Source organism: Malaclemys terrapin, chromosome 9 (genome assembly GCF_027887155.1).
Source record: "Malaclemys terrapin pileata isolate rMalTer1 chromosome 9, rMalTer1.hap1, whole genome shotgun sequence".
Taxonomy (NCBI): Eukaryota; Metazoa; Chordata; order Testudines; family Emydidae; genus Malaclemys; species Malaclemys terrapin.
In genome coordinates, this window is record NC_071513.1 from 42,786,674 (window position 1) to 42,813,649 (window position 26,976).

At 46.1% G+C, this 26,976-nt stretch overlaps 1 protein-coding gene across 1 annotated transcript in view; it reads left to right on the top strand.

The window, feature by feature from the left end:
• Window positions 1-213: 213 nt before the first annotated feature.
• Window positions 214-26,976, top strand: part of LOC128842786 (exocyst complex component 1-like) — an 82,366-nt gene continuing 55,603 nt past the window's right edge. Inside the window, exons 1-5 of the mRNA XM_054038975.1 lie at window positions 214-251; window positions 5,205-5,334; window positions 7,847-7,977; window positions 22,583-22,742; window positions 24,659-24,852. Of these exons, the coding sequence (XP_053894950.1) occupies window positions 5,211-5,334; window positions 7,847-7,977; window positions 22,583-22,742; window positions 24,659-24,852 (609 nt within the window). The 5' untranslated portion in view covers window positions 214-251; window positions 5,205-5,210. The remainder of the gene's footprint in view (window positions 252-5,204; window positions 5,335-7,846; window positions 7,978-22,582; window positions 22,743-24,658; window positions 24,853-26,976) is intronic.

Here is a 26,976-nt window from a genome sequence, read left to right on the forward strand (position 1 = left end):
TTTTATCTCTGGCTGCTTTGACACTTTGCTTGTGCTAAGCCACACCTGTTTTGTGCCTCTCTCCGCTCTGGGATGTTCGCATGAGCTATTTCCTGCCCCAACCTCAAGTCTGCTGCTTTCAGCACCATCACTCAGGTTCTTCAGACTTCCTGTTTTGTTCTTAAAGCTTTCATTTCACCAACATACCGTTTCCTGTTCTAAAGCTTCCTGCGACTGAAATCCCACAATTTGTCCTCAACAAGATACGGCTGGTAAAGTCTCAACGATCTTCCTCTTTCTAATGTTTATCTTGCTGATTGTACCCTTTCTGGATTGGTGATCTGGATTTTTGTGCAAATCCCTGGGGGGGTGAGGGGTTCAATGAGATCCTTAAATATTACAGATTCTTTCTAGAAAACAAGGGGTTAAAATAGCTCGGTTACAGATAGCTTTTTGGTTACATTCAGAGAAGATATTGTGCTTTCTGTAATAAGTTAGAGAGGAGATGGTGGTCCCTCTATTAGCTTGATTTTCAATCATTTCCCTTAAGGGGTTGCTTAGGTCCTATTATAGATGTATTAACGAGTTCAAAATAGCAGGCGTATATGGTCTGGTCTCAAGGCTGCCCTCAGGTGTGTCTTTGTAGGTGAATATCATTAGCGAGGCCTGAAATGGAGAGGATTGAAAAGCCGTTGAGAATGGGGAGGCAAAGGAAACCTAGCTAGAAGAAGAACAGGAGTACTTGTGGCTCTGAAACCTAGCTAGAAGATTGCATTCAAAGAGATGCCACAGCAGCAGAATGATTGTAAAGATAAATCTCTTTCTTGCAGTCTGTGGAAATAAGCAGTTGAGCTGAAAGGTTAATCACAGTCTAAGTAAGATGTACATGAAGGGTTTAATTTATTTGATTTAGCTGCACAATCCCTATTTATATTAAGAAATTGCTGACATCTCATGGGAAACTTTAAAAATCATTATTTTAAAATCAATGCTGTTCCTTCAAAATAGTTTTGTTTTTACGCTTTTTCTTTTCTGATTCTTAATTATTAACACATTTGTATCAAACACAATCTTTGCTTCCTGGGTTCCTTGCAATTTATTCCCCACGTGAAATTGATAGATTCTGTTTACAAAGTCACAGTCGGCTGTTGCTGAAATGATGATAAAGTCACTAACTGGCATCCCCTCCCTTTTATTGTCAAACACTATTTATATTAGAAATACAGAACCAGGAACCTGTGGTTAGAGAGTACAGCTGCTCAGGAATTTTCCAACAAAATATATTTTTGATAGAAAATGCAGTTTACCCATAAGTGCAATTTTCCATGAGACAATTTCAATTTTTTTCTGAAAATTTTCAATGTTCCATCAGTGAAAGCTAAACAAAATATTTCCTTTCAAGTTGGGGCAATGCACATCAAAACATTCCAGTTTGTCAACCTGAATCAAAATGGTTGTTTCTGAATCAGTTTGATGTTAATCTGTGTCTGCCTGTGCTACTGCCATGCCTCTGTAGTCGGGTACCTCATGCACCCATCTTCCTCTGTGGGCTGGGCTAGGGTGATCAGATAGCCAGTGTGAAAAATCAGGACAGGGGCTGGGGGGTAATAGACACCTATAAAACAAAAAGCTCCGAATATCAGGACTGTCCCTACTCCCTATAAAATCAGGACAGCTAGTCACCCTAGGCTGGGCTAGCTGTCTGGACTACATCTGCCAGGATTTTCAACCAGCTCAATATCCTCAGTTAATACTAGGCATTCAAGTTCAAGGGATAATGATCCTGACATCTTTTGTAAAATACTTTGAGATCTACTGATGAAAAAAGCTATATAAGAGTTAGGTATTTTTATTTTGAGACTTGATCACACATCATGTTCCACATTTAGGCCTTTGTGTACTGAGAAGTATGTTCAGGTGCATAATCAACAGTAGCAGATGAAAAATTCAAATTTCTCTCTTTCAGCTACCAGTAGACTGGTACAACTGAGGAAGTCAAAGGGGCATATAGCAATATAATTGGGAGGAGAATTTAACCCCCTTCCTCCCGTTTTCCTAATAACAAAGATCGAAGGAGGAGAAATACAGAAACAGGGAGGAATACCCATGATTCCATAGTTAAAGCTTCTACTTTTACTTGATTTTCTACTCCCTTGTTTTTACCCTTTCAAATTTCTGACTGGAGCAGCTGATTTGTTTGCACATTGGGATACTTAAAATAGTGTTGGAGAAGAGATTTCTCAGCGAGTTTGGAAAGTGCCCGGTTACAAGTGTTTATTTGCTAATCAATCAAAAATTGCGTGCATGTTAAACTCTCCTACCAGTGTCTCATGATTTTCATCCCACCCATACTCAGTGGCAGCCATTTTTCAGAGTCCCAGTGTCCCACACAGGCTGAGTGCCTCACAGTTTCTGCAAAGGGCATTTACTGTGTAAGAATCCCCCCAGGGGACAGGGTCCTTCTGAACCCTTCCTCCAGTGGATTGGAGCCATACAATGCTGAGAAGGAGACTAAAGAAGCCCATTTCACTCTCTTGGCAAGTGCCCTGCCTGCTCTCTATGATTCTGGAAGACCTGAGATGTCCCCCAGGCTCAGATCATGAGGGAGAGGAATCCACTAATCCAGGGATGGTGGTGATGGTGGTGGGGGGAACTGGAGGAGAGGAGCTGTGGTGGTGGCTGAGACTCTGTCCCCTCCTGCTCCTGCCAGCCAATCCCCTTCACCCAAACACCGACCCAGTGGAGCCTGTAGAGGGTGCTGAGGGGGAGAGCAGCCAGCAGATAAGGGAAGGAGAAGCAGCCACCGGCCCAGCAGCAGCAGCAGGAGCTGCTGAGCAAGAAGCACTGCCCAGCTTGTATGCAAGGGGCCTGGAGGGGTTATGGGCGGGGGACGCAAACTGAGGGGAGGAGGGTTGAGAGGGCACTGGGAAGTGCTAGACTGCAGGGAGGGATAGCATTAATGGGGCAGAGCATTAGCACAGGGGAGAATACGGCCTGTGGGGGAGACTGCTGTGGCTGGGGGAATGGAGGAGTATTTAACTGTGGGCACCTGCTCTGGGACTTCAAAATCGCCACATAATGTCAACTGGATGCAGCTCTTTCAGAGGCATTTTGCTAAGCCAGCATAGGGTAGCTCTGGATGGAGCCAATGTAGATAGACCTAGGTGGGAGTGTTGGCTTCATTCCCCCACCCCTAAGGGCCTTGGAGGCCCAATCAGTCCTCAGGAGCCTAGTTAGGCCCACTGAGGTAAAGCAGTCAGGTGGACAGCACAGGGGAGGGGCCCAGAAGCCTGTAAAGGCTGGAGTAAGAGGAAAGCAGGGCCCTTCAGCTGTCCAAGTAGCCCCAATGCCCAGTATGTGTTCCCTGCACCCCTCTGTGCCTAATCAATGCCCAGCCTGGAGACTCACTTTTTAGCTCAAGCTGTAGAATCTCATGGTCTTAGCTCTGGTGGTCGCAGGGTCACTTCCTGGTAATGACCAAGATGACCAAGTCCTCACATTGCCCCATTGCTCCTAAGTCCCCCAATATCTAGGACAATCCAGAGGCATGCTACCAGTCTACATTTCCCCCTGTACTCGGCCTCTGCGCACCCTCAGTACTCTTCTTCTTTCATTATGCTGCCACACTCTTTCCTAAGCATTTATTTACTGCTTAAAAACATGTCCAGAGTATGCATGTGTGCAGATTCACAGTGCGTTAAGGTTGGGTTTGGGAATTCTACAGTTAACATTAGCTGGTGATGTCCACAGTTGTTAATGTTTAAATGATGTGTGTAATAGTAAAACTTCTTTATTACACCATTCATAAAAACTAATATTTTGTATCATGGTCACATCTAAGAGTCCCAATCATGAACCAGGCTCTCTACAAAACAGACCAAATATTTTTGACTAAATATATATATATATATTTAAATCAACATTTGGGCTTTTATTAAATTTTGGAAAATAATTTTTTACCAAGTCACTTTAATTTAAAAAACAAACAAAACAAGTAAACAACCCTATCTTTTGGAAGGAAACTTTACATGGAAAAAAAAAGTAGCCTGCTGGTTGTTCTGGGTCTTTGCATTTTGATTTTTCAGGGTTCCCTCCCCCAGGACTGCTCGTTTTGATTGGTGAGCTTAGTCACATAGTGGGAATTTTCAAAATCAAAAAGTTTGTACCCTAAGTCCCCAAGGCTCTTGGTACTATGCCTGGGTTGGTGCAATTTATGCATCATCCCTTGCTTAGGGCTGTATTTAAGGACACTTTCTAGTCCTATATGACTATATACACACTGGGGCTTGATTGTCGTCACTGTTATGCAAGTTTTAAACTGGTGTAACTCCATTGACTTTGATGGATTTAATCCTGATTTATACCAGCATGAGGGAAGACATGCTCACAGTTGAAGCAGTTTGATATTCCTGGGAATTGAAATTCCTATATTAATGTGAGATAGTCATTACAATGTTGTGTTAGTGAATCTGTTACTCCTTGCCCTGTATTTGAAATATATTGAGAACTGGGAAATATTTAAGATTCTTCTAAAATACGAGACCTGACTCTCCAGTGCTTTGAATTTTTTGGAGTTATTTACACCAGGTCACAGTGAGTATGAAACATTAAGGGTTGCACTACACTGAAAATGTACATCAGCATCACTACATCTCTCAGGCGTGTGATAAACCCCTGAGACTTGTAGCTATGCCAACCTAACCCCTGCTGCAGATAGTGCTAGATCAGGGAGGTGGATTAACTACAGTGATGGAAGAACCCCTTCCATCGCTGGAGTGCATGTCTACACTGAACTGCTACACCGCTGCAGCTGTGCCATTTAAGTGTAGCCATAGCCTAACACTCTGATCTGGATGTCTCTCGAAAAGACAATCAGAAGTTATGGGCTTGATGCAGGAATCACTGGGTGAAGCTATTTGTGTCTGTGTTGTGCAGGAGGTCTGACTACATGATCACAATTGTCCCTGTTGGCTCTAAAAAATCTATGACAACCTACTTTGCACTCACTTTGAACACAAGGTACAAGGCATTGAAGATTTAGAGCCATAGAATCACAGTGTCTGTGTAATAATGCATATTTATCAAAGTGCATCAAACAGACAGGGCACTTCTCTATTTCCACACCCTGGGAGTGGAGGGCCAAGGGGACGATCACCCAGGTTCTGATGACAGACAAGTGTAAGGGGAAAGAGCACAATAATTGTTGCTTGCTGTCTCTTGCACAGCTTGCCATGGCCTCTCCCTGGATCTTACTGGAGAAGGATGTGTTTAACCCCCAGAATGAGAGACTGCTGGAAATTGTCCATGTCTGGAAAACGGGAAAGAAGAGGAAGAACTCCATCCTCTGTGTAGCTGGTGAGTGCCCTGGTAGCACAGGGAGGATAGTTGGTTAGTGCCCTGGTGGCACAGAGAAAATGGCACAGAAAAGGCTGCTGTGATATGGTAAGGTATTTTGGAAGCACTGTTGATTTCATCTCTGGGTGGGTAATTTCTTGGCTTTGGAGCAGGTACTTGTCTTTTTTATATGATACTTTTAATATTAAAATCAAAAGTTTCTGGACCTTAGGGTGGGAACTTGTGTTTATCACAAGATTTCACATCATAGCATGTTGAGAGCTAGAAACAAAGGAGGCAGGGGTTTGCTTTGGCTGCATAAAGATCTCCAACAGCCTATAGAAAGGCTAATAATTTACAGGGCTACTCCCTACATTAGTAATTATTATTCCCATTAATGTCTCATTGTGATTCTTTGGGGTTCAACCCAGACCAGTCAGGGGTTGTGTCATCACCTGTCTTGCAACCCTGGAAGCCTTAAATGCTGGGCTACTGTGGCCCACTGCCCTGACTATGCCTGCCAACATACAAGCATGCAGGCCACACCCTGGCTTCCACTGCCCCGTTACTCTTTGCAGTGTGACCCCAACACCCTCCCAGTCCCAAACTATCTGCCAATATGACAGTCAGCTGAGGTTCCCAGAATTGTGAGTTACTGTGTTACCCCTCTCAGCCTCAACGAATGAGAATTTTGCTACTGTTAAGCTGTGTGACAACTCCCTGACACACCAGCTCGTCTGCCATGCCAGCCAACTTTTCAGAATTCTGCCTGACCAAATCTTGCCTACCAGGTAACAAACAGTGAATCCCAACTCCCGAGTTCCCCAGAGACATCTCCCTGCAGCGGCCAAACCCTCTCCTGGAATACTCTCAAAAGTTAAGTTAATTGCTCCTTTAAAGAGACAACAGCAGCTTATTAATTTAAATGGGGTTTGACAAACTCTTAGTTCAATCACCACACTGAACTTGTTTATAGTAAAAGACAGACAAGTTTATTAAATAACATCACAGGTTTAAGTGATACCAAGTATAAGGAGTAAAGACAGAAATGTGACAAACAAAAGTAAGGATACTCTAATACTTAATTTCAACAAGTTACAATCTTTGCATAAGCAGGTTCTCACCTATATTCAATTCCCAGAGACTTCAACCCTCTTGGCTGATGGACCCAACATTCTGAGATTTCAAGAGCGCTGGCCCATTGATGGATATCCAGTGATGGATATCAAAACAACTTTGTGTTTTGGCTTCCATTATTTGGATTCCATAATGCTTAATTTACATTCGAGATGGATAGATCATGGCCTTCCTGTAAGGGAAAAAAACTGTTTCTCCCCTTGCTTGGTCAGTCTTTAAAGTATAATATCAGGGAGTATCCATAATTCCTCATGTAGTATTAATACAGATATTTCACAGTGATACTGATCACCAGTGTGCCACAAGCTTACATAAAAGACCTTACCCAATACCCATTTATAATGCAGTAACATTGTATATATTCGGTTGCTTATCATTTGAGGTTCAGACCCTCTCTCCCCCCACTCATCAGGTTGCTGGCTTTATTTGCCTTTTATGTAAATATACCTTCATTGTCTCTGCCAGATGACCAGGAAGATCAGACGAGCAAATACACATTCCTATATCTAGGGTAGACTGGGCTTATGCATTGCTTGCCAAACACATAATTCTTGCACATATTTAACTCTTTGTATACACCCTGTACATAAATAACTCAGTATTAATGATCAGTGAGTTATTAGTTTTCCAATGGTATATTACATGCCACCTTTTTGGTAAAGATCATGACAACATGTAACCTGATTTAATGAACTGTCTGGAGCAAACAACTTATAACAGGGGCAGTATCGAAGAACAACATAATTCTGTCTCTCTATTACTCTACAGAGAGTTTCATCAGCATCTAATTGATTTAGGAGCGTAAGATTGAGTTTCCATAAGATTTGGTCTCCTGGGTGACTCAATCCCATTTTAGGCTGGTCAGAAAACAAGAATTCCATTTTGTGAAAAACAGGCATAGAACACCATACCTTTTGAAAAATCGGTGTGAAGAGACCCCACTCTCACACATCCTCCAGAATAGCCAGTAGCCCAGTGGCTAGGGGACTGATGTGGGAGACACAAGTTCAAGTCCCCGATATGGAGCAGGGACTTGAATCTGGGTTTCATACATCTGAGGAGAGTGCCCTAACTACCAGTCTAGGGAGTCTCCATGGCCTAATGAATATTTAATTATTTATACAAAAATTGAACAGCACCAACAGAAGATGTTGAAAGAATCTAACTGATTCAACAGCCTGATGGTTAGTCACTCACCTAGAATGGGGGAAACCTAGGTTCCGAATCAGGAAATTCATTGATGTAGCAAATCCCATATGGTAGCATTCACTGAAAAGCAGTGTCAATGCAGTGTTTGTAACCCTACATATCAACCAGTCAGATACGTACTTGTACACTTTGAATATGTGTCTCAGGCCAGCAGTAACGTCAGTTTTTTCTGCCTCCTCCCATCCAGTGGCTGCTTGGAGGCCAATGCAGTTGTTCCTAGAGAAGGTAAAGAAGGCAGATCGAGGTGATCAGTACAAGATGACTGACAGGTGGCCCTTAAAGGATCTGAAGCTGGTAGATGGGAAGAATGTCAATCAGGTACTGTTAACCTCTGCTTCCAATCAGGGTAAAGGGCTTGAGAGAATACATGATGAACGGAGAGAGGAATGGATGGGCAGAGGATGTGAAGCCAGAGGTACTTAGCCCTGGTCTTAGTTTTCAGTAAGAAGAATGCATGTTTGTGTAGGCAGGGGATGGGGATGAGAGAATGGACCCAAATTGCTTTTAATCCACAATGAAACAAGGTGGAACAAACCTTGAGCTCAATAAAATCGTGTGAGAAGAAAATCACTGCAGGAAACATGCCAGTCTTTTCCTTTCCTTGGGCAGGTTTTGCCCTGGGTCTGCCCATTCCCGGACAATGCACCAATCCTACTGGAGTGCTTTGGACTTTTCTTTTCTCATGCCTCTTTTGGATGGGGGTAGGGCTGTTAAGGAGGTGGGGGAGGGGTAGCAAGCAGGGAAATGCTCCTCCTTCCTTGACACAAAGAAGTAGTGGGACGAGAGTAGCACTGGCAGGTTGAATGGAACTCAGAGCAGGTTGAGCAATGAGAGAATGTTGCATTGGCAGAGCCTGGTCCAGCTCCCACTGGAGCCAACAGAAGCATCCACTGATTTAAATGGGAGTTGAATCAGGTTCTGTCAGTGCAACAGTCACTCATTATAGTCATACATAGCCTGCACCCTCCTGGCAAATGAGAGCCTCCAGGCGCTTTTTCTAGCGGTCCTCATACAGACTTTGGAGATGGACTTTGTCCTCAACTCTGTAAAGCTCTCCATTTGAGAGATCACCCACTGTTTGCAGAACCCGTTGCAAGACCGGTTTGCCCACATTGATACTTAATACTTAAGCAGAGGGTATTTATTGAAAGGATGTTTCTTGGAAAGTGGGGGTGCTGGGTTGCTGTCAGTTTGTGCTTCAACGGTGACATTATGGCAGTTGGCAGAGAACTCTTGGAAAGAAGTATTTTATTTCTGCCGCCTGTTGCTGGCAGCACGTTAAATTTGTTATTAGTTTTTTATTAATGGGACTGTGCCAGGGGCCTTGGCAATGAGCCCATGTTTGTACAAACATAGAAATAAATGAAAGGAAGTCATCTAAATAGTTTTCCATTCTGTCTCAAAGACGTGCCTGTAGGCACCAAAAAAGGTGAGAAACAGCCTGCTCATTAGGACTTACTTAGAAAATAATACTTCCAACTTTGCAGGGAGGTTTTGATCAAAGGTTGCAAGCTGAACTGATATTTCATTTTGTTATGTTTCGCCGTGCACAGACAGCACACAGATACTTTCCACCAGCCTGATCTTTAATTTAGATGACAGCCCGGATTCTACTCCCCATTAAATCAGTGGGAGTCTTTCCAGGCCCAGTCAGGTCTTAAGAGAACAACAAAACAAGAATGAACAAAAGTAGATGCTCCACAAGCACATAGTGTTTCTCCTTTGTAACAGTCTGTGCTGACCTGGACAAAAAAGTGGCTGCCTACCTTGGCAGCCAGCCCGGTGTTTGGAGATTTAAGAGGGACAATACACAGAAAACAAAGGCATAATAGTTACATACCAGTAGCAAAATAGACCATGCTTTTCTGTGATGACAATCTTAAAGAAAGAATCAAAATAGAAATTTAAAACATTTTGCGCCATAGCAGCAGGCGTTGTGGCAAATGGGCAACAAACTGAGCACCACATGTTGCATCCCAGAAACGTAGACATTGCCTATCATTTGAATTTATTATGCAGGGTGTAATAATCTCACGAGAAGTCTGCACTGGTATGCTGGGATATATCTGCATCATGATGTTACCTCGGCTAGAGACAAACTTTCATCCTTATGAATGCAACACCACCACACTGACATCACTGTACAAAGTCACACCACCACCAGGCTGCAATTCCCATAGGTGCGCCCCCTCTTGGCTGGGTGATATAGTGGGCTCTCCTCACCTCACACCCTATGCCAACAGCTGCTTCAGCCCTGCTGATCTGCCTCTTCTCATTATTCAGCCCTCCAGCCAGGTCACTTTAAAGTCTCTCCCCTTCAGGGGTAATAAAGGCCAACAAATAGGAGTATGTATCCATCCATCTGGTCTTCAGCCCTCAACTCTAGGCCCACAGTCCCTAGTCCCCTTTGCTCAAGGCTCTCCGGGTATGTCTACACTACGAAATTAGGTCGAATTTATAGAAGCCGGTTTTATAGAAATCGGTTGTATACAGCCGATTGTGTGTGTCCCCACATAAAATGCTCTAAGTGCTCTAGTCGGCGGACCGCGTCCACAGTACTGAGACTAGCATCGACTTCCGGAGCATTGCACTATGGGTAGCTATCCCACAGTTCCCGCAGTCTCCGTCGCCCATTGGAATTCTGGGTTGAGATCCCAATGCCTGAATTATGCAAAACAGTGTCGCGGGGGGTTCTGGGTACATGTCGTCAGGCCCCTCCCCCTCCGTCAGAGCACCGGCAGACAATAGATTCGTGCCTTTTTACCTGGGTTACCTGTGCAGACAACATACCATGGCAAGCATGGAGCCCACTCAGATCAGCTCACCGTCACCATATGTCATCTGGGTGCCGGCAGACGTGGTACTGTATTGCTACACAGCAGCAGCAGCAGCAGCTAACTGCCTTTTGGTGGTAGATGGTGCAGCATGACTGGTAGCTGTAGGGCTGCATTGCACCAGCCCCTTGCCTTTTGGTAGAAGATGGTATATTATGACTGGTAACTGTCATCGTTGTACTGCAGTGGCTGTCAATCACGGGCACCTGGGCAGACATGCTACTGTCTCGATGATGATGGCTATGAGTCGTAGTATGCTATTTTCTGCCAGTCGCCCAGTATTGTCTGCTAAGCACCCAGAAGAGGCCAAAGGCGATCTGGGTGCTGGCAGATGTGGGGTTGGCAGACGTGGGGCTGCATTGCTACACAGCAGCAACCCCTTGCCTTTTGGTAGAAGATGGCATATTACGATTGATATCCATCGTTGTTGTACTGCAGTGGCTATCAGTCATGCTGCACCGTCGACTGCCAGCTTAAGATGTAAAAAATAGATTTGTTCTGTATTCATTTGCTTCCCCTCCCTCCGTGAAATCAACAGCCTGCTAAACCCAGGGTATTCAGTTTAATCTTTGGGGGGACCATTCTGTGTGACAGTTGTTTGTATTTCTCCCTGATGCACAGCCACCTTTTTTTATTTTAATTCCCTGTACCTGTACGCCATGTCATCACTCGGCCCTTCCTCCCTCCCTCCTTCCACTGGTCCGTCAGATACTAGTTTCGTGCCTTTTTTCAGACCAGGCGCCATAGCTAGCACTGGGATCATGGAGCCCACTCAGATCACCGCGGCAATTATGAGCACTATGAACACCACACGCATTGTCCTGGAGTATATGCAGAGCCAGGACATGCCAAGGCGAAACCCGGACCAGCCGAGGAGGCGATTGCAGTGCGGCGACGAGAGTGATGAGGAAATTGACATGGACATAGACCTCTCACAAGGCACAGGCCCCAGCAATGTGGAAATCATGGTGTTACTGGGGAAGATTCATGCCGTGGAACACCGATTCTGGGCACGGGAAACAAGCACAGACTGGCGGGACCGCATCGTGCTGCAGGTGTGGGACGATTCCCAGTGGCTGTGAAACTTTCGCATGCATAAGGGCACTTTCATGGAACTTTGAGACTTGCTTTCCCCTGCCCTGAAGCGCCAGAATACCAGGATGAGAGCAGCCCTCACAGTTGAGAAGTGAGTGGCGATAGCCCTGTGGAAGCTTGCAACGCCAGACAGCTACCGATCAGTCGGGAATCAATTTGGAGTGGACAAATCTACTGTCAGGGCTGCTGTGATCCAAGTTGCCAGGGCAATGAAAGACCTGATGATATCAAGGGTAGTGACTCTGGGCAATGTGCAGGCAATAGTGGATGGTTTTGCTGAAATGGGATTCCCAAACTGTGGTGGGGCCAGAGATGGAACCCATATCCCTATCTTGGCACCGGAGCACCAAGCCACCAAGTACATAAACCGCAAGGGGTACTTTTCAATGCTGCTGCAAGCCCTGGTGGATCACAAGGGACGTTTCACCAACATCAACATGGGATGGCCAGGAAAGGTACATGATGCTCGCGTCTTCAGGCACTCTGCTCTGTTTCGAAAGCTGGAGGAAGTGACTTTCTTCCCGGACCAGAAAGTAACCGTTGGGGATGTTGAAATGCCTATAGTTATCCTTGGGGACCCAGCCTACCCCTTAATGCCATGGCTCATGAAGCCGTACACAGGCAGCCTGGACAGGAGTCAGGACCTGTTCAACTACAGGCTGAGCAAGTGCCGAATGGTGGTGGAATGTGCATTTGGACGTTTAAAAGCGTGCTGGCACAGCTTACTGACTCGCTCAGACCTCAGCGAAAAGAATATCCCCATTGTTATTGCTGCTTGCTGTGCGCTCCACAATATCTGTGAGAGTAAGGGGGAGACCTTTATGGCGGGGTGGGAGATTGAGGCAAATCGCCTGGCCGCTGATTACGCGCAGCCAGACACCAGGGCGGTTAGAGGAGCACAGCAGGGTGCGGTGCGCATCAGAGAAGCTTTGAAAATGAGTTTTGTGACTGGCCAGGCTCCGGTGTGAAACTTCTGTTTGTTTCTCCTTGATGAACCCTCTGCCCCCCCCACCCGGTTCGCTCTACTTCTCTGTAAACCAACCACCCTACCCTCCCCTCCCCACTTCGAGCACCGCTTGCAGAGGCAATAAAGTCATTGTTATTTCACATTCATGCATTCTTTATTAATTCCTCACACAACTAGGGGGATAATTGCCAAGGTAGCCCGGGATGGGTGGGGGAGGAGGGAAGGAAAAGGACACACTGCATTTTAAAACTTTAACTCTTATTGAAGGCCAGCCTTCTGATGCTTGGGCAATCATGTGGGGTGGAGTAACTGGGTGGCCGGAGGCCCCCCCACTGTGTTCTTGGGGGTCTGGGTGAGGAGGCTATGGAACTTGGGGACTGTAGCGGCGGTCTCTGCTCCTGCTGCCTGTCCTGCAGCTCAACCATGCACTGGAGCATATCAGTTTGATGCTCCAGCAGACGGAGCATCGACTCTTGCCTTCTGTCTGCAAGCTGACGCCACCTATCATCTTCAGCCCGCAACTTGCTCTGTTCATCCCGTGATTCAGCCCGCCACCTCTCCTCTCGTTCTTATTGTGCTTTTCTGATGTCTGACATTGACTGCCTCCATGCATTCTGCTGTGCTCTATCAGCGTGGGAGGACATCTGGAGCTCCGTGAACATATTGTCCCGCGTCCTCCATTTTCTCTTTCTAATGTTCACTAGCCTCTGTGAAGGAGAAACATTTGCAGCTGGTGGAGGAGAAGGGAGAGGTGGTTAAAAAAGACACATTTTAGAGAACAATGGGTACACTCTTTCGTTACAAGGTCGCATTTTTCCTCTTATAGTGAGGGCCTGCCGGTTTGGTGTAAGAGATCACTCACGCAGTGCCAGGCAACAGATTTCAGCTTGCAGGCAGCCATGGTAAGCCACAGTCTTTTGGCTTTTTTAACCTTCTTAACATGTGGGAATGGTTTCAAACAGCAGTGCCCTCATTTCCCATATCAAGGATGAATTGGGTTGGCCATTTAAAGTGGGTTTTCAATGTAAAAGGAGGGGCTGCGGTTTCCGGGTTAACATGCAGCACAAACCCAACTAAACCCCCTCCCCCGCCACACACCCAATTCTCTGGGATGATCACTTCACCCCTCTCCCCACCGCGTGGCTAACAGCGAGGAACATTTCTGTTCAGAAGAGCAGGAACGGGCACCTCTGAATGTCCCCTTAATAAAATCACCCCATTTCAACCAGGTGACCGTGAATGATATCACTCTCCTGAGGATAACAAAGAGCGATAAGGAATGGATGTTGTCTGCATGCCAGCAAACACCGGGAGCATACGCTACAATGCTTTGTTATGCAATGATTCCAGACTACGTGCTACTGGCCTGGCGTGCTAAAGTGTCCTACCATGGCGGACGGGATAAGGCAGCCCTCCCCAGAAACCTTTTGCAAAGGCTTTGGGAGTACATGAAGGAGAGCTTTCTGGAGATGCCCCTGGAGGATTTCCGCTCCATCCCCATACACGTTAACAGACTTTTCCAGTAGCTGTACTGGCCGCGATTGCCAGGGCAAATTAATCATTAATCATTAAACACACTTGCTTTTAAACCATGTGTAATATTTACGAAGGTACACTCACCAGAGGTCCCCTGTGTGCCCTCAGGGTCTTGGGTGAGTTCGGGGGTTACTGGTTCCAGGTCCAGGGTGACAAACATATCCTGGCTGTTGGGGAAACCGGTTTCTCCACTTCCTTGCTGCTGTGAGCTACCTACATTACCTCAATCCTCATCTTCCTCGTTCCCCGAACCCTCTTCCCTGTGTGTTTCTCCATTGACGGAGTCATAGCACACGGTTGGGGTAGTGGTGGCTGCACCCCCTAGAATGGCATGCAGCTCCGCGTAGAAGCGGCAAGTTTGCGGCTCTGCCCCGGACCTTCCATTTGCTTCTCTGGCTTTGTGGTAGGCTTGCCGTAGCTCCTTAATTTTTACGCGGCACTGCTGTGCATCCCTGTTATGGCCTCTGTCCTTCATGGCCTTGGAGACCTTTTCTAATACTTTGCCATTTCTTTTACTGCTACGGAGTTCAGCTAGCACTGATTCATCTCCCCATATGGCGAGCAGATCCCGTATCTCCCGTTCGGTCCATGCTGGAGCTCTTTTGCGATCCTGGGACTCCATCACGGTTACCTGTGCTGATGAGCTCTGTGTGGTCACCTGTGCTCTCCATGCTGGGCAAACAGGAAATGAAATTCAAACGTTCACGGGGCTTTTCGTGTCTACCTGGTCAGTGCATCTGAGTTGAGAGTGCTGTCCAGAGCAGTCACAATGAAGCACTGTGGGATACCTCCCGGAGGCCAATAACGTCGAATTCCGTCCACACTACCCCAATTCCGACCCGCAAAGGCCGATTTTATCGCTAATCCCCTCATCGGAGGTGGTGTAAAGAAACCGGTTTAAAGGGCCCTTTAAGTCGAAAGAAAGGGCTTCGTCGTGTGAATGTGTCCAGGCTTAATTCGATTTAACACTGCTAAAGTCGACCTAAACTCGTAGTGTAGACCAGGCCTCAGTTGTCCTCTTCTTCTCAGGGCACGCCCATCACCTTCCCCGGGACACGCATCACTTATGGGGAATAAGCAGGAAGAACTGGAAGTGCTACTAAATAAATACAACTATGACATTGTTGGCATCACTGAAACTTGGTGGGATAATACACATGATTGGAATGTTGGTGTGGATGGGTACAGCTTGCTCAGGAAGGATAGACAGGGGAAAAAGGGAGGAGGTGTTGCCTTATATATTAAAAATGTACACACTTGGACTGAGGTAGAGATGGACATAGGAGACGGAAGTGTTGAGAGTCTCTGGGTTAGGCTTAAAGGGGCAAAAAACAAGGGAGATGTCATGCTAGGAGTCTACTACAGGCCACCTAACCAGGTGGAAGAGGTGGATGAGGCTTTTTTCAAGCAACTAACAAAATCATCCAAAGCCCAAGATTTGGTGGTGATGGGGGACTTCAACTATCCGGATATATGTTGGGAAAATAACACAGCGGGGCACAGACTATCCAACAAATTCTTGGACTGCATTGGAGACAACTTTTTATTTCAGAAGGTTGAAAAAGCTACTGGGGGGAAGCTGTTCTAGACTTGATTTTAACAAATAGGGAGGAACTCGTTGAGAATGTGAAAGTAGAAGGCAGCCTGGGTGAAAGTGATCATGAAATCATAGAGTTTGCAATTCTAACGAAGGGTAGAAGGGAGAACAGCAAAATAGAGACAATGGATTTCAGGAAGGCAGATTTTGGGAAGCTCAGAGAGCTGATAGGTAAGGTCCCATGGGAATCAAGACTGAGGGGAAAAACAACTGAGGAGAGTTGGCAGTTTTTCAAAGGGACACTATTAAGGGCCCAAAAGCAAGCTATTCCGCTGGTTAGGAAAGATAGAAAATGTGGCAAAAGACCACCTTGGCTTAACCACGAGATCTTGCACGATCTAAAAAATAAAAAGGAGTCATATAAAAAATGGAAACTAGGACAGATTACAAAGGATGAATATAGGCAAACAACACAGGAATGCAGGGGCAAGATTAGAAAGGCAAAGGCACAAAATGAGCTCAAACTAGCTACGGGAATAAAAGGAAACAAGAAGACTTTTTATCAATACATTAGAAGCAAGAGGAAGACCAAAGACAGGGTAGGCCCACTGCTTAGTGAAGAGGGAGAAACAGTAACAGGAAACTTGGAAATGGCAGAGATGCTTAATGACTTCTTTGTTTCGGTCTTCACCGAGAAGTCTGAAGCAATGCCTAACATAGTGAATGCTAATGGGAAGGGGGTAGGTTTAGCGGATAAAATAAAAAAAGAACAAGTTAAAAATCACTTAGAAAAGTTAGATGCCTGCAAGTCACCCGGGCCTGATGAAATGCATCCTAGAATACTCAAGGAGCTAATAGAGGAGGTATCTGAGCCTCTAGCTATTATCTTTGGAAAGTCATGGGAGACGGGAGAGATTCCAGAAGACTGGAAAAGCGCAAATATAGTGCCCATCTATAAAAAGGGAAATAAAAACAACCCAGGTAACTACAGACCAGTTAGTTTAACTTCTGTGCCAGGGAAGATAATGGAGCAAGTAATTAAGGAAATCATCTGCAAACACTTGGAAGGTGGTAAGGTGATAGGGAACAGCCAGCATGGATTTGTGAAGAACAAATCGTGTCAAACCAATCTGATAGCTTTCTTTGATAGAATAACGAGCCTTGTGGATAAGGGTGAAGCGGTGGATGTGGTATACCTAGACTTTAGTAAGGCATTTGATACGGTCTCGCATGATATTCTTATCGATAAACTAGGCAAATACAAATTAGATGGGGCTACTATAAGGTGGGTGCATAACTGGCTGGATAACCGTACTCAGAGAGTTGTTATTAATGGTTCCCAATCCTGCTGGAAAGGCGTAACGAGTGGGGTACCGCAGGGGTCTGTTTTGGGACCGGCTCTGTTCAATATCTTCATCAACGACTTAGATATTGGCATAGAAAGTACGCTTATTAAGTTTGCGGATGATACCAAACTGGGAGGGATTGCAACTACTTTGGAGGACAGGGTCATAATTCAAAATGATCTGGACAAATTGGAGAAATGGTCTGAGTTAAACAGGATGAAGTTTAACAAAGACAAATGCAAAGTGCTCCACTTAGGAAGGAAAAATCAATTTCACACATACAGAATGGGAAAAGACTGTCTAGGAAGGAGTACGGCAGAAAGGGATCTAGGGGTTATAGTGGACCACAAGCTAAATATGAGTCAACAGTGTGATGCTGTTGCAAAAAAAGCAAACATGATTCTGGGATGCATTAACAGGTGTGTTGTGAGCAAGACACGAGAAGTCATTCTTCCGCTCTACTCTGCTCTGGTTAGGCCTCAGCTGGAGTATTGTGTCCAGTTCTGGGCGCCGCATTTTAAAAAAGATGTGGAGAAATTGGAAAGGGTCCAAAGAAGAGCAACAAGAATGATTAAAGGTCTTGAGAACATGACCTATGAAGGAAGGCTGAAAGAACTGGGTTTGTTTAGTTTGGAGAAGAGAAGACTGAGAGGGGACATGATAGCAGTTTTCAGGTATCTAAAAGGGTGTCATGAGGAGGAGGGAGAGAACTTGTTCACCTTAGCCTCTAAGGATAGAACCAGAAACAATGGGTTTAAACTGCAGCAAGGGAGGTCTAGGTTGGACATTAGGAAAAAGTTCCTAACTGTCAGGGTGGTTAAACACTGGAACAAATTGCCTAGGGAGGTTGTGGAATCTCCGTCTCTGGAGATATTTAAGAGTAGGTTAGATAAATGTCTATCAGGGATGGTCTAGACAGTATTTGGTCCTGCCATGCGGGCAGGGGACTGGACTCGATGACCTCTCGAGGTCCCTTCCAGTCCTATAATCTATGATTCTATGATCACCTTCCCCAGGCCCTCGTACCAGCAACCAAGGTCAGCTCTATCAGACTCCTCGCTGCTGCCTCCTGGACTTCTTTCTACTAAAGACTTTTTGCAGGCCTTCTCCTCATAGCCTCACTAGGTTCACCCTTCTCTCAGGGCCAGAACTTACAGGGCTCTCCCCTGGAATCCCCATCCATAAAATTCCAAACCAACAGTACAAACTTAACCCAACTTCTGCCCTCCTGGACCTTGTTCTTTCATCTCTCTTACATTACAGCTGAACACCTCCCAGAGCTCTCTCCCTGGAAGTCCAGATCCTGCCCTACTGTACAAAACCAGCACCAGAGCCTGCTCCACATCTCTCCTGGCCTCTCACCAGACCTCACCACTCAGGAGAAATTCCCAAGACCAGCTTTCCCCCAGAGCCCCTTCCCTGACCATGCCAGTCTCTCTACCCTTCAGTACCCACAGACAAACTGCAGAGTTCCTTCCCTTTCTCCCTGCAGCCTCCTTGTGCACTACACTTCCTCTCTTCATAGCACCAACCAGCTCCTCCCCAGCTGGGTTTCATCTATAACTAAGCTTGGCCCACCCTCGAGGTGCAACCAGGTGGGTTAATTGGCCTCTCACACCTACACTAACCCTTTCACCGCCTGTGCAGGGTAGACGCCCCATCATAAGTCCATTCAGGACACTTGAATTGTCCTGTGAGGGCAGCTTGTAGGATGCAGAGACAGGATTGTGAGAATCAGCATGGATGGCCTCCCTGCTTATATGGGCTGGGTGCTGCACCTTCAGCTATACCAGTCAAAGTTTTGTTATCAAGTCTGCTGATGGGCCAATCTTCCAGAAAGGAAATACTGCAAGTCCACCCCCTAATGCCCCTAGGAAAGACACTGTATTTCCCAGGAAGCTACAATTCCACCCTTTCCTGGAGAAAAGCCCAAGTCCCCAGAAATGATCCCTCCATCACCTGTTGTGAATCAACCACTAGAAACACACAGACCATCCCCTCCACTTCAGAACAAACTCAGAGAGCCACCTCCCCCACCCTCACCCCCCCACCTACAAAAATTGGAAAGAGTCCACCAGAAGGCAACAAAAATGATTAGAGGGCTGGAGCACAGGATTTATGAGGAGAGGCCGAGGGAACTGGGATTATTTAGTCTGCAGAAGAGAAGAATGAGGGGGGATTTGCTAGCTGCTTTCAACTACCTGAAAGGGTGTTCCAAAAAGGATGGATCTACACTGTTATCAGTGGTACCAGATGACAGAACAAGGAGTAATGGTCTCAAGTTGCAGTGGGGGAGGTTTAGGTTGGATATTAGGAAAAACTTTTTCACTAGGAGGGTGGTGAAGCACTGGAATGGGTTACCTAGGGAGGTGGTGGAATCTCCTTCCTTGGAAGGTTTTAAGGTCAGGCTTGACAAAGCCCTGGCTGGGATGATTTAGTTGGTGTTGGTCCTGCTTTGAGCAGGGGATTGGATTAGATGACCTCCTGAGGTCCCTTCCAACCGTGATAGTCTATGATTCTATGATACATATACACAACTTGTGGAAACCACAGAGAATGAATTACTGAGCCTGAGCAACACTGGGCATTTTAACTAATGCAACTCTGGGAAAACCTCCCTCTGCTACAAAATGAAAGTGAATGGTCAAAAACAGGCAGGCTGCAAGGACTTTTACAGCTTATGCTTCATCCAAAGAGCCCCTGCACCTCACAGCCTGCTCCTGTACACCGAGCTTGTGTTTCATGAGGAACCTGCCCTCCCCTGGTGCTGTCAGAGCCCTGACATTGCAGATTCTTCTGCGCTTTAAGTTACAGCTCCCTTGACAAAAATTGTATTAATATTTATGAAACGATTCCTGGATAGCCCCCTGCTTTAATAGCGCCTTATAAGGCGTGCTATAAACCAGGCCGGTCATAAATTCCCCGCAGATGGCACTGCTACAAGCTGTTCCAGAGACTGCTAGTGAGCCTATAAAGCAGTGTGGGGGCGTGATGTATCACTTTCAGGTGTTTAGAAAGCACCCTGTAAAGTGTCATAAGACTGAATAAATCATCATAAAGTCTGAGCCTATTATTATTATTATTATTAAGATCAATAATAATGAATGCTGCCTCCAAACTTCCCGGAAGCTAGGACAGCGCAGTGCTAATGAGCTGGCTGAGGAAGATACCAGGCTGAGTGGAATATTCCAAGCTGATCACTCTGTATCCCCTTATTCCATTATGCCCCAGAAGCAGTCAGCTTTGGGCCCTATAATGGAGCTGGCCAAGTCCAGGCCTGGGACTTCAGGAGACCCCCAGATGGTGACAGTAAGCAGCACAGGCTGTGTTAGCCTGGGAGCTAGAAATAACCATAGGATCTGTCGGTGTGCAACAGCCTCAGTGAAGCATCTCCTTTATGTTGATCACAGAGCAGTCCTGTTGCATCTATACCAAAAGGAGGGCTTAAGTCACAGTCAGGGACAGGAGCCAGAGGCACCCCTGATCTGTGATGGATTGGCAGTTCCTTTGCTCTTCTTTTTAATTGTCATTGAAGGGCTAAAAAGGGGTGTAACAGGGCTGGGCACCACCCAAGCACCCACTTGTGGCCTCTGCTTTCCCCTTCTTCAGGGCTCCTCAAACACACTCAACAGGAAATTAAAACATTTCCGTACCTGGGGTCCACTTTAATGTCCTCAGATATATACTGGGCTTCCAGGCTCCAACCTCAGTTCAGTGTCTCTCTTCCATTAGTTTGGGGTTTTTTAGCCCTCCTTCATTAATCAGTTTTGGCTAGCCCCCGGCCCTCCAGACATTAAGGGACAAGCCACCCCATTACAAGGGGGAACTGACATTTTTTTCTCTGGTACCCAGGGCTTCCCCTTTTCAGCTTGCTAACCAGTGAAGCTGGGGTAAACGGCAGGGATTGTTTTTTAAAAACTGCCTTTAGAGCTTTCCCCTGCTTTGGACTAGAGGAAGGGGAAAGTATATACAAGAATTGGAGCAAATAAAGATCATATTACACTATTTGCTTCTCTTTTAGTACCATGGCACAAGTTCAAGCCAAATTAAATGCCCCTAAAGGAGATGCTGGCTTGCTCCTCACCCTTTCACTGTTGCTGGAGTGTGCTTGCATATTTCCACAAAGTGTCCTTTCCTTAGCATGAAGCAGGGAATGTCAGGAATGTTCCAGGATGCTCCACAGAATTGTACATGCTGCAGCATCATGGCAGAGAGAGTTAAGCACAGGGATGGGGAAAACCATTTTTGGAACTTCTTGCCAATGATCTGAACTGCTGGGGAAACAGAGGGTTCAGATTTCAGGCCTGGGTCAGGACCAATAAGGGTATTTCCTCAGTGGATAGGTACATTCTGTGTTTACTCTGAGGGCTTAGCCCCAAGAGTAGTTTTAAAATCACAGGTCTCCAAAATATCCCTGTATCTGCCACACCCTCACCCTCTGCACGTTGCTTATAATTCACAAAGCCGTGTGGCTCTACCTGTTGGATCCCATCTTGTGCCTTCTGATGGGAAATTAAGTTCTATAAAAGGGGGAACTCTCCCAACAAAAGGGTACCTCAAGGAAAAATTGCATCAGTGACGACCAGCCAGAAACTGTATGAACACATGACTCAGAGACTCAGGCCATCTCCCAAGGAGCATGAAGCATACCAGAGGGCTGATCTGCCGGCAAGGTAATAAGACTTCTGGCTAACTTCGTCCCACAGATATGCCTCTGCAGCTCCATCAATGCTCATAGAACATTGACATGACACAACTAGTAGTGGGTAACAAACAGTAGGGGAGGTAGCAAGATGAGTATGAAAATCTGGTTCATAATAATGCCTAGCTCTTCTTATCTGTAGATCTTAAAACACTTTATGTAATCCCCATTTTACAGATGGGGAAAATTAGATACAAAGAGCTGAATTGACTTGCCTACGATCACTCACTGTCTGGGGATTGGTCCTGCTTTGAGCAGGAGGTTGGACTAGATGACATCCTGAGGTCCCTTCCAACCCTGATATTCTATGATTCTATGACTCAATACCCAAGCAGGGAACAGAACGCAGCTCCTTCAAGTCCTAGGCTACAGGACTATCCACTAGGCTGCACTACCATCCCACAAGCTATCAGGATCTTGGCTTCAATGGGCCGCACCTGCCCTACCTGCAAGCTGAATCACCAAGACCTACAGCAGCATCTGAATTTTCGAGAGCACTCCTCTATTTGCTAGCCATGCCCAACACATCTTGGATTATGAGAGCAGACACAATCAGCGCCCATGGATGCAGACATGATTCATTGCTATTGAACTGTTAAAATCAAGTTACTCTCTGTATCAGTGAACTCAATTCAGATTAACTCCATTTCAGACTCTTCATTTGCAATGTGACCTTGTGGTAGCATTAAAAATCCTAATCTCAGAGCTACAGCCCTCCAAAATTGCTCATCCCATGCTCCGTTTGCTTAGCAATCAATTTGACACTGGAGCCTGCTGCATTAGCTACATAGGATGTCTTCTCTTTTACAGTATTCAGCACATTTGTTAAATTGTATCACATAGCATACAGTAAATGTGTTATAGCCAGCAACGTAATTAATTGCAGCTCTTGTAATTGGTGTCTAGGAATGTCTGGAGTTTGAGTTGCAGTTTGATAAGGTTTACAAGTGGACAGCTGTCAGTGCTGACGAGAAGAATGCCTTTATCAGATGCTTGTGGAAGCTGAACCGACGATACCTCTCCAGCAGCATTGCATTTGTTAGCATCCCCTCCTGCATGCTGGAAGGTAATTATGGCTTCTTATCACACTTGTGCGGAGTGGCTTTCTCTGCCTTGATCCCTGTAAGCTTCAGTTCCTTATTCCTGTCATGCTTTGTGGGACCCTGGCATTTTTTGTGACCCTCCTGACTGGAGTCAGTATTGGGGATTGGGGGGGAGGGATTGGGGAGGAGGGATTTTTTAACAGATTGCCCCAACTGTGCTCCAGAACAGGTACCATTTTTCCCCTGCTTGTCAAAAGGCTGCCTTTCCTTGAAGGACATACCCATGACTTCACCTTAAAGCAATCTAAGGCAACCATGGTGTAATGAAAAGAACAGAGGAAGTGTCAGGATCCAGAAAGGGCAGTCACAAGCAGCATCAAACCTGAGGCTTAGAGTAGCAGAGGAGTTTGTAGTCAAGATCCAGGCCAGGGTTGATGCCAAGGATTTGGATCAGCCTCCGAGTCACATTTTAGGCAAAGTCTGATCAAGCCAAGATCAAAGACAGGAGTTCAAGGGCAGGAATAGGAAAGGTAGCTACAGGAGAGTCACACTGCTGCCTGGATACTTCCTGGAATGCCCCGTGGGTTTATACAGGATGGTGAGCCAATCAGGAGCTATCAGGCTGCTGCCTGTCGGACCCCTTCAGTTGAGACTTCCTGAGGTCTGTGTTGGCAGCAGGTTGTGGGCAGTGGAGTGCAAGTTGGTTTCAGCTCCTACTGGACAGTAGCAAAGCAGTGTTTGTTATCTGCCAGCTCTGCAGTCTTGGGTTCACAAGCCGACAGGCCTTACCCAGAGAAATCAGATTCAGACCACAGAAACAGTCTGTGTAACAGAGCTAGTCTTGGCCAGCAAGAGTGAAGCTAAACAGGACCTTTAGTTACAGCAATTTGAGCACATGCTTTCTTCTTTCCTCCCCTCTGACTCTTGCACAGCAGCCCTGGCTGCCAGAGACACACATCTTCTTTATGGCTGTCTTTTAGTTAATGAGGGTTGTTGGTTGGTCAGAAGTCAGATAAATGTGCCTCTGCTGGATATACTTTGGCTGCTAAGGCACGGCTTCACAATTGTATAGGTGTGGATAATTAGTGGGATCTCCTTCTTCCCCTCGCTGTCACCTTGTTAGTTTGGTGGAAAGGTCAGATTGGGGCAAAGCTCATTTTATTCCCAGTGACAGCAGGGAAGAGGGGCCCTGTTCAGGGGGAGGGAAGGGGAGATCGAGGGCCTGCTGCATGAAATGTGAGAGACAGTCACAGACAGCGAGAGAAGGAATCACTCATCCAGGGAGTTCAGGCTTAAGAGAGTATTTATAGAGCAGGCTCATTTATTCCCATGACTGTTGCCACATGGAGAAAGTACTGGGCTGGGATGAAAAATGGACAGTTTATCTTGCCTCTAATGGCTGTATCTGGGCTGGACAAGGTGTGGCGGTGGGGAACAGCATCAGCTTAAAAAGAGGCAATCCACCTATTGGGGGAATGCTACCAATCAGTGCGTCTATTGAGATGCATGGGGGTGAATCTTTCTCTTGGATGTGTCTGTCAGTGTATCTGAGGATATTGGGGTGGTGGGGGCATCTCTGGGATCCTGCAGGTGCCCTCTAGATACCTCATCACCATGTGGGCTTTCCCTTGCTTCGGGTGGGAACAGGCAGGAGCACAACTAGACTCCAGGTTAGGGTTGCTCTGCCCACATGCCTTAGGCCTGACCTGCAACAGTGTCCTGCTAGCCCAGCCCTGAGCCTCGCCTCCCCAGAGACAGATGGGACATGCCATGATTTTCTTCCAATATAAATAAATATCACCTGGGAAGTAGGCTAAGACTGTTGTACCCATGTCACTTGTGAGTGATTGGAACTGATTCGACTCCGCAGAAAGGAAAGGTAGATACAATGAAGTAACTAGAATGCTGTGGTATCCATGCATCTCCCCCATGCACACAGGGAAACAGAGTCTACAAGAGGTTGGAAACGCCAGCGCAGAGGCTGGGGACCAGGCTGAGCACAGTGCCTACCAGGAGATGACACCAAAGGAAACGGCTGACATGCTGAAGCTAATGGAGGAGTATGAGCCGATAGTGAATAATTCCATGGCCTTTGCAGAGAAGTTGAGCAAAGACCTCCAAGTGCTGGATGAGGTGAGGGGCAAGACGTCTGAGGCTTTCTGATATTCATCTTGGGTATTTGCTTAAGTCCTGGCAACTCCACCTAAGTCAAGGAAAAGAATCCCATTAACTTAACTGGAAATTGGATGAGGCCCATTGAGAGCTCTGGCTTTTTTATTTGAGCTAAGAAGCCAATTATTAGGATACAAAGCAATTTAGGGCCAAAAGCTTGTCCCACTGAAGTCAGTGGGAATGTTGTCACTGCCTTTAATTTAACAGTGCTTTGCACCGCCCCAGGCTCTCTTTCATTGGGTGGGAGAACAGGTAAATAGCCCCCGTTGGAAGCTGCCCTCAAAGTAACAGAGTGTGTCTACACTGCAAAAAAAAAAGTCTGCTCTTAACTCAAATCAGCTTACCTGTGCTAGCTAACTTGGGTTAAAATAGCAGTGAAGATAGGGCAACTCAGCTTTTAATGGGTTAGCTCCTTGAGTTCTCATATAGGCTTGAACTCAAGCTGCTAACCTGAGTTGAAAGCTGAGTTGTTGTGTGTTGACACACCCTTAGTCTGCAGCAGAGATCAGCTGTCAGAGGGTGTTGCTGCAGTAAATACCTCTACCCTTCCTCTAAAGAGTTCAAAGACATTGCTTCTCCAGCGCATGGCAGTGCTGCCAGGAGAATGGGGTGTATTTCTAGGTAACAGTTAAATGACTTGGGGCAAGTTATAAACGGTTAATACATGGCAGGGATCAGCACACACCAGCTTCTGTTACATTCATCACTATGATGTCTCATGAAAACCATGGGTATTTCCCAGGCCCATAAAGATAGCTCATGTATACAGGTCCTTTGGTTTGTTTGGAGTACCTGAAAGAGAGGCAACCAGACTTCCGCCAGTGGTGCTAGGGCCGCTCCTGAAAGCAAGGTCTCCCTGTCCATTGGGCTCCCAGTGCCGTGAGGGAGGAGAGCGAAGTGGAGGAGCTAGCATGGCTGCAGGTAGATGGCACAAGGAGGACAGAAAGACAAGGGACCCACTCCGCGCACTCAAGGGCATCAGCAGCCACTATGGTGAGGATAAGGAAAAGGAAGAGGGGGAAATAGACATTCAAAGGCAGCAGCCCAGCAAGGGGAGAGGGGAGGAGAGAAACTATGAGAGTGGGATTACAATGTCAGAGAGGGAGGGGAAGGGGGTAAAACTGAAGGGCAGAGCATAGGAGAGATGGAGTTCTTTGGGACAAGAGAGGGAAGGAGGTGGGGACTCTAAGGGCTTGTTTTCACTGCTCAAAAAGGTGCCTTTTTTACCTTGGGGGGCTGCTAGCATGTGTGAACTTTCCTGAGGTAAAAACCCAGTGAGGACAAGGCCCAAGAGACATGGAGAGTGGGAAGGCTGGGAGGAGAGGACCAGGAAAGAATGGAATTGAGGGAGCAGCAAGGGGATGAGGAAGCATGTAAAAGAGCAAGGGAATTATTGACAGGTAAGAGGCTCATAACAGGAGACACTGCATGTGGAAAAGAAAAAGCTGGTGTGTTTTATTCCATTTATTTATGTTCCTGTATTTTATTACATTTCCCTGGAAGACATCCTATGTCTCTAAGTACTGGAGGGAACATGATGAAATGCCTGTTTAGAGCACTTACACTACAGCAATATTTCTGGCTCCACTGGATTTTATAGTTAAATAACTTAAAAAAAACCCCACACAATAGAAGAAATAACCTAAAATGTATCAGAATCCACAAAATCCTAAATCCATTTTGCTTTGTGTTCCTTTATGTTTGCTCTATTCTGCACTTGTGTTTCTATGTTGCTTCATACCAGCGTGTCTTCTTTGTGCTTTGGTATGTAGTCCTTAGATCTGAGAAGCAGAACTCCTGAGGTCTGTTTCTAACAGCAAACATCTGTGTGCTCCCTGGTCAAGTCACATAACTGCTCTGTGCCTCAATTGCCCCATCAGTAAATTAGGGGCAGCAATACCTATCTTCCAAGGGTACATAATAAATATTGGTTAAGTTCTTGGAAATGAAAGGAGCTGCAGAGTGCTTTATTTATAGGACCATTAATTGATACATAATTATTAACACTTATTCTTTTGATAAATATAAATGTGTCATTTATCAATAAGTATTAATATTATTGTGTACAACCGAGTCATGCATCTG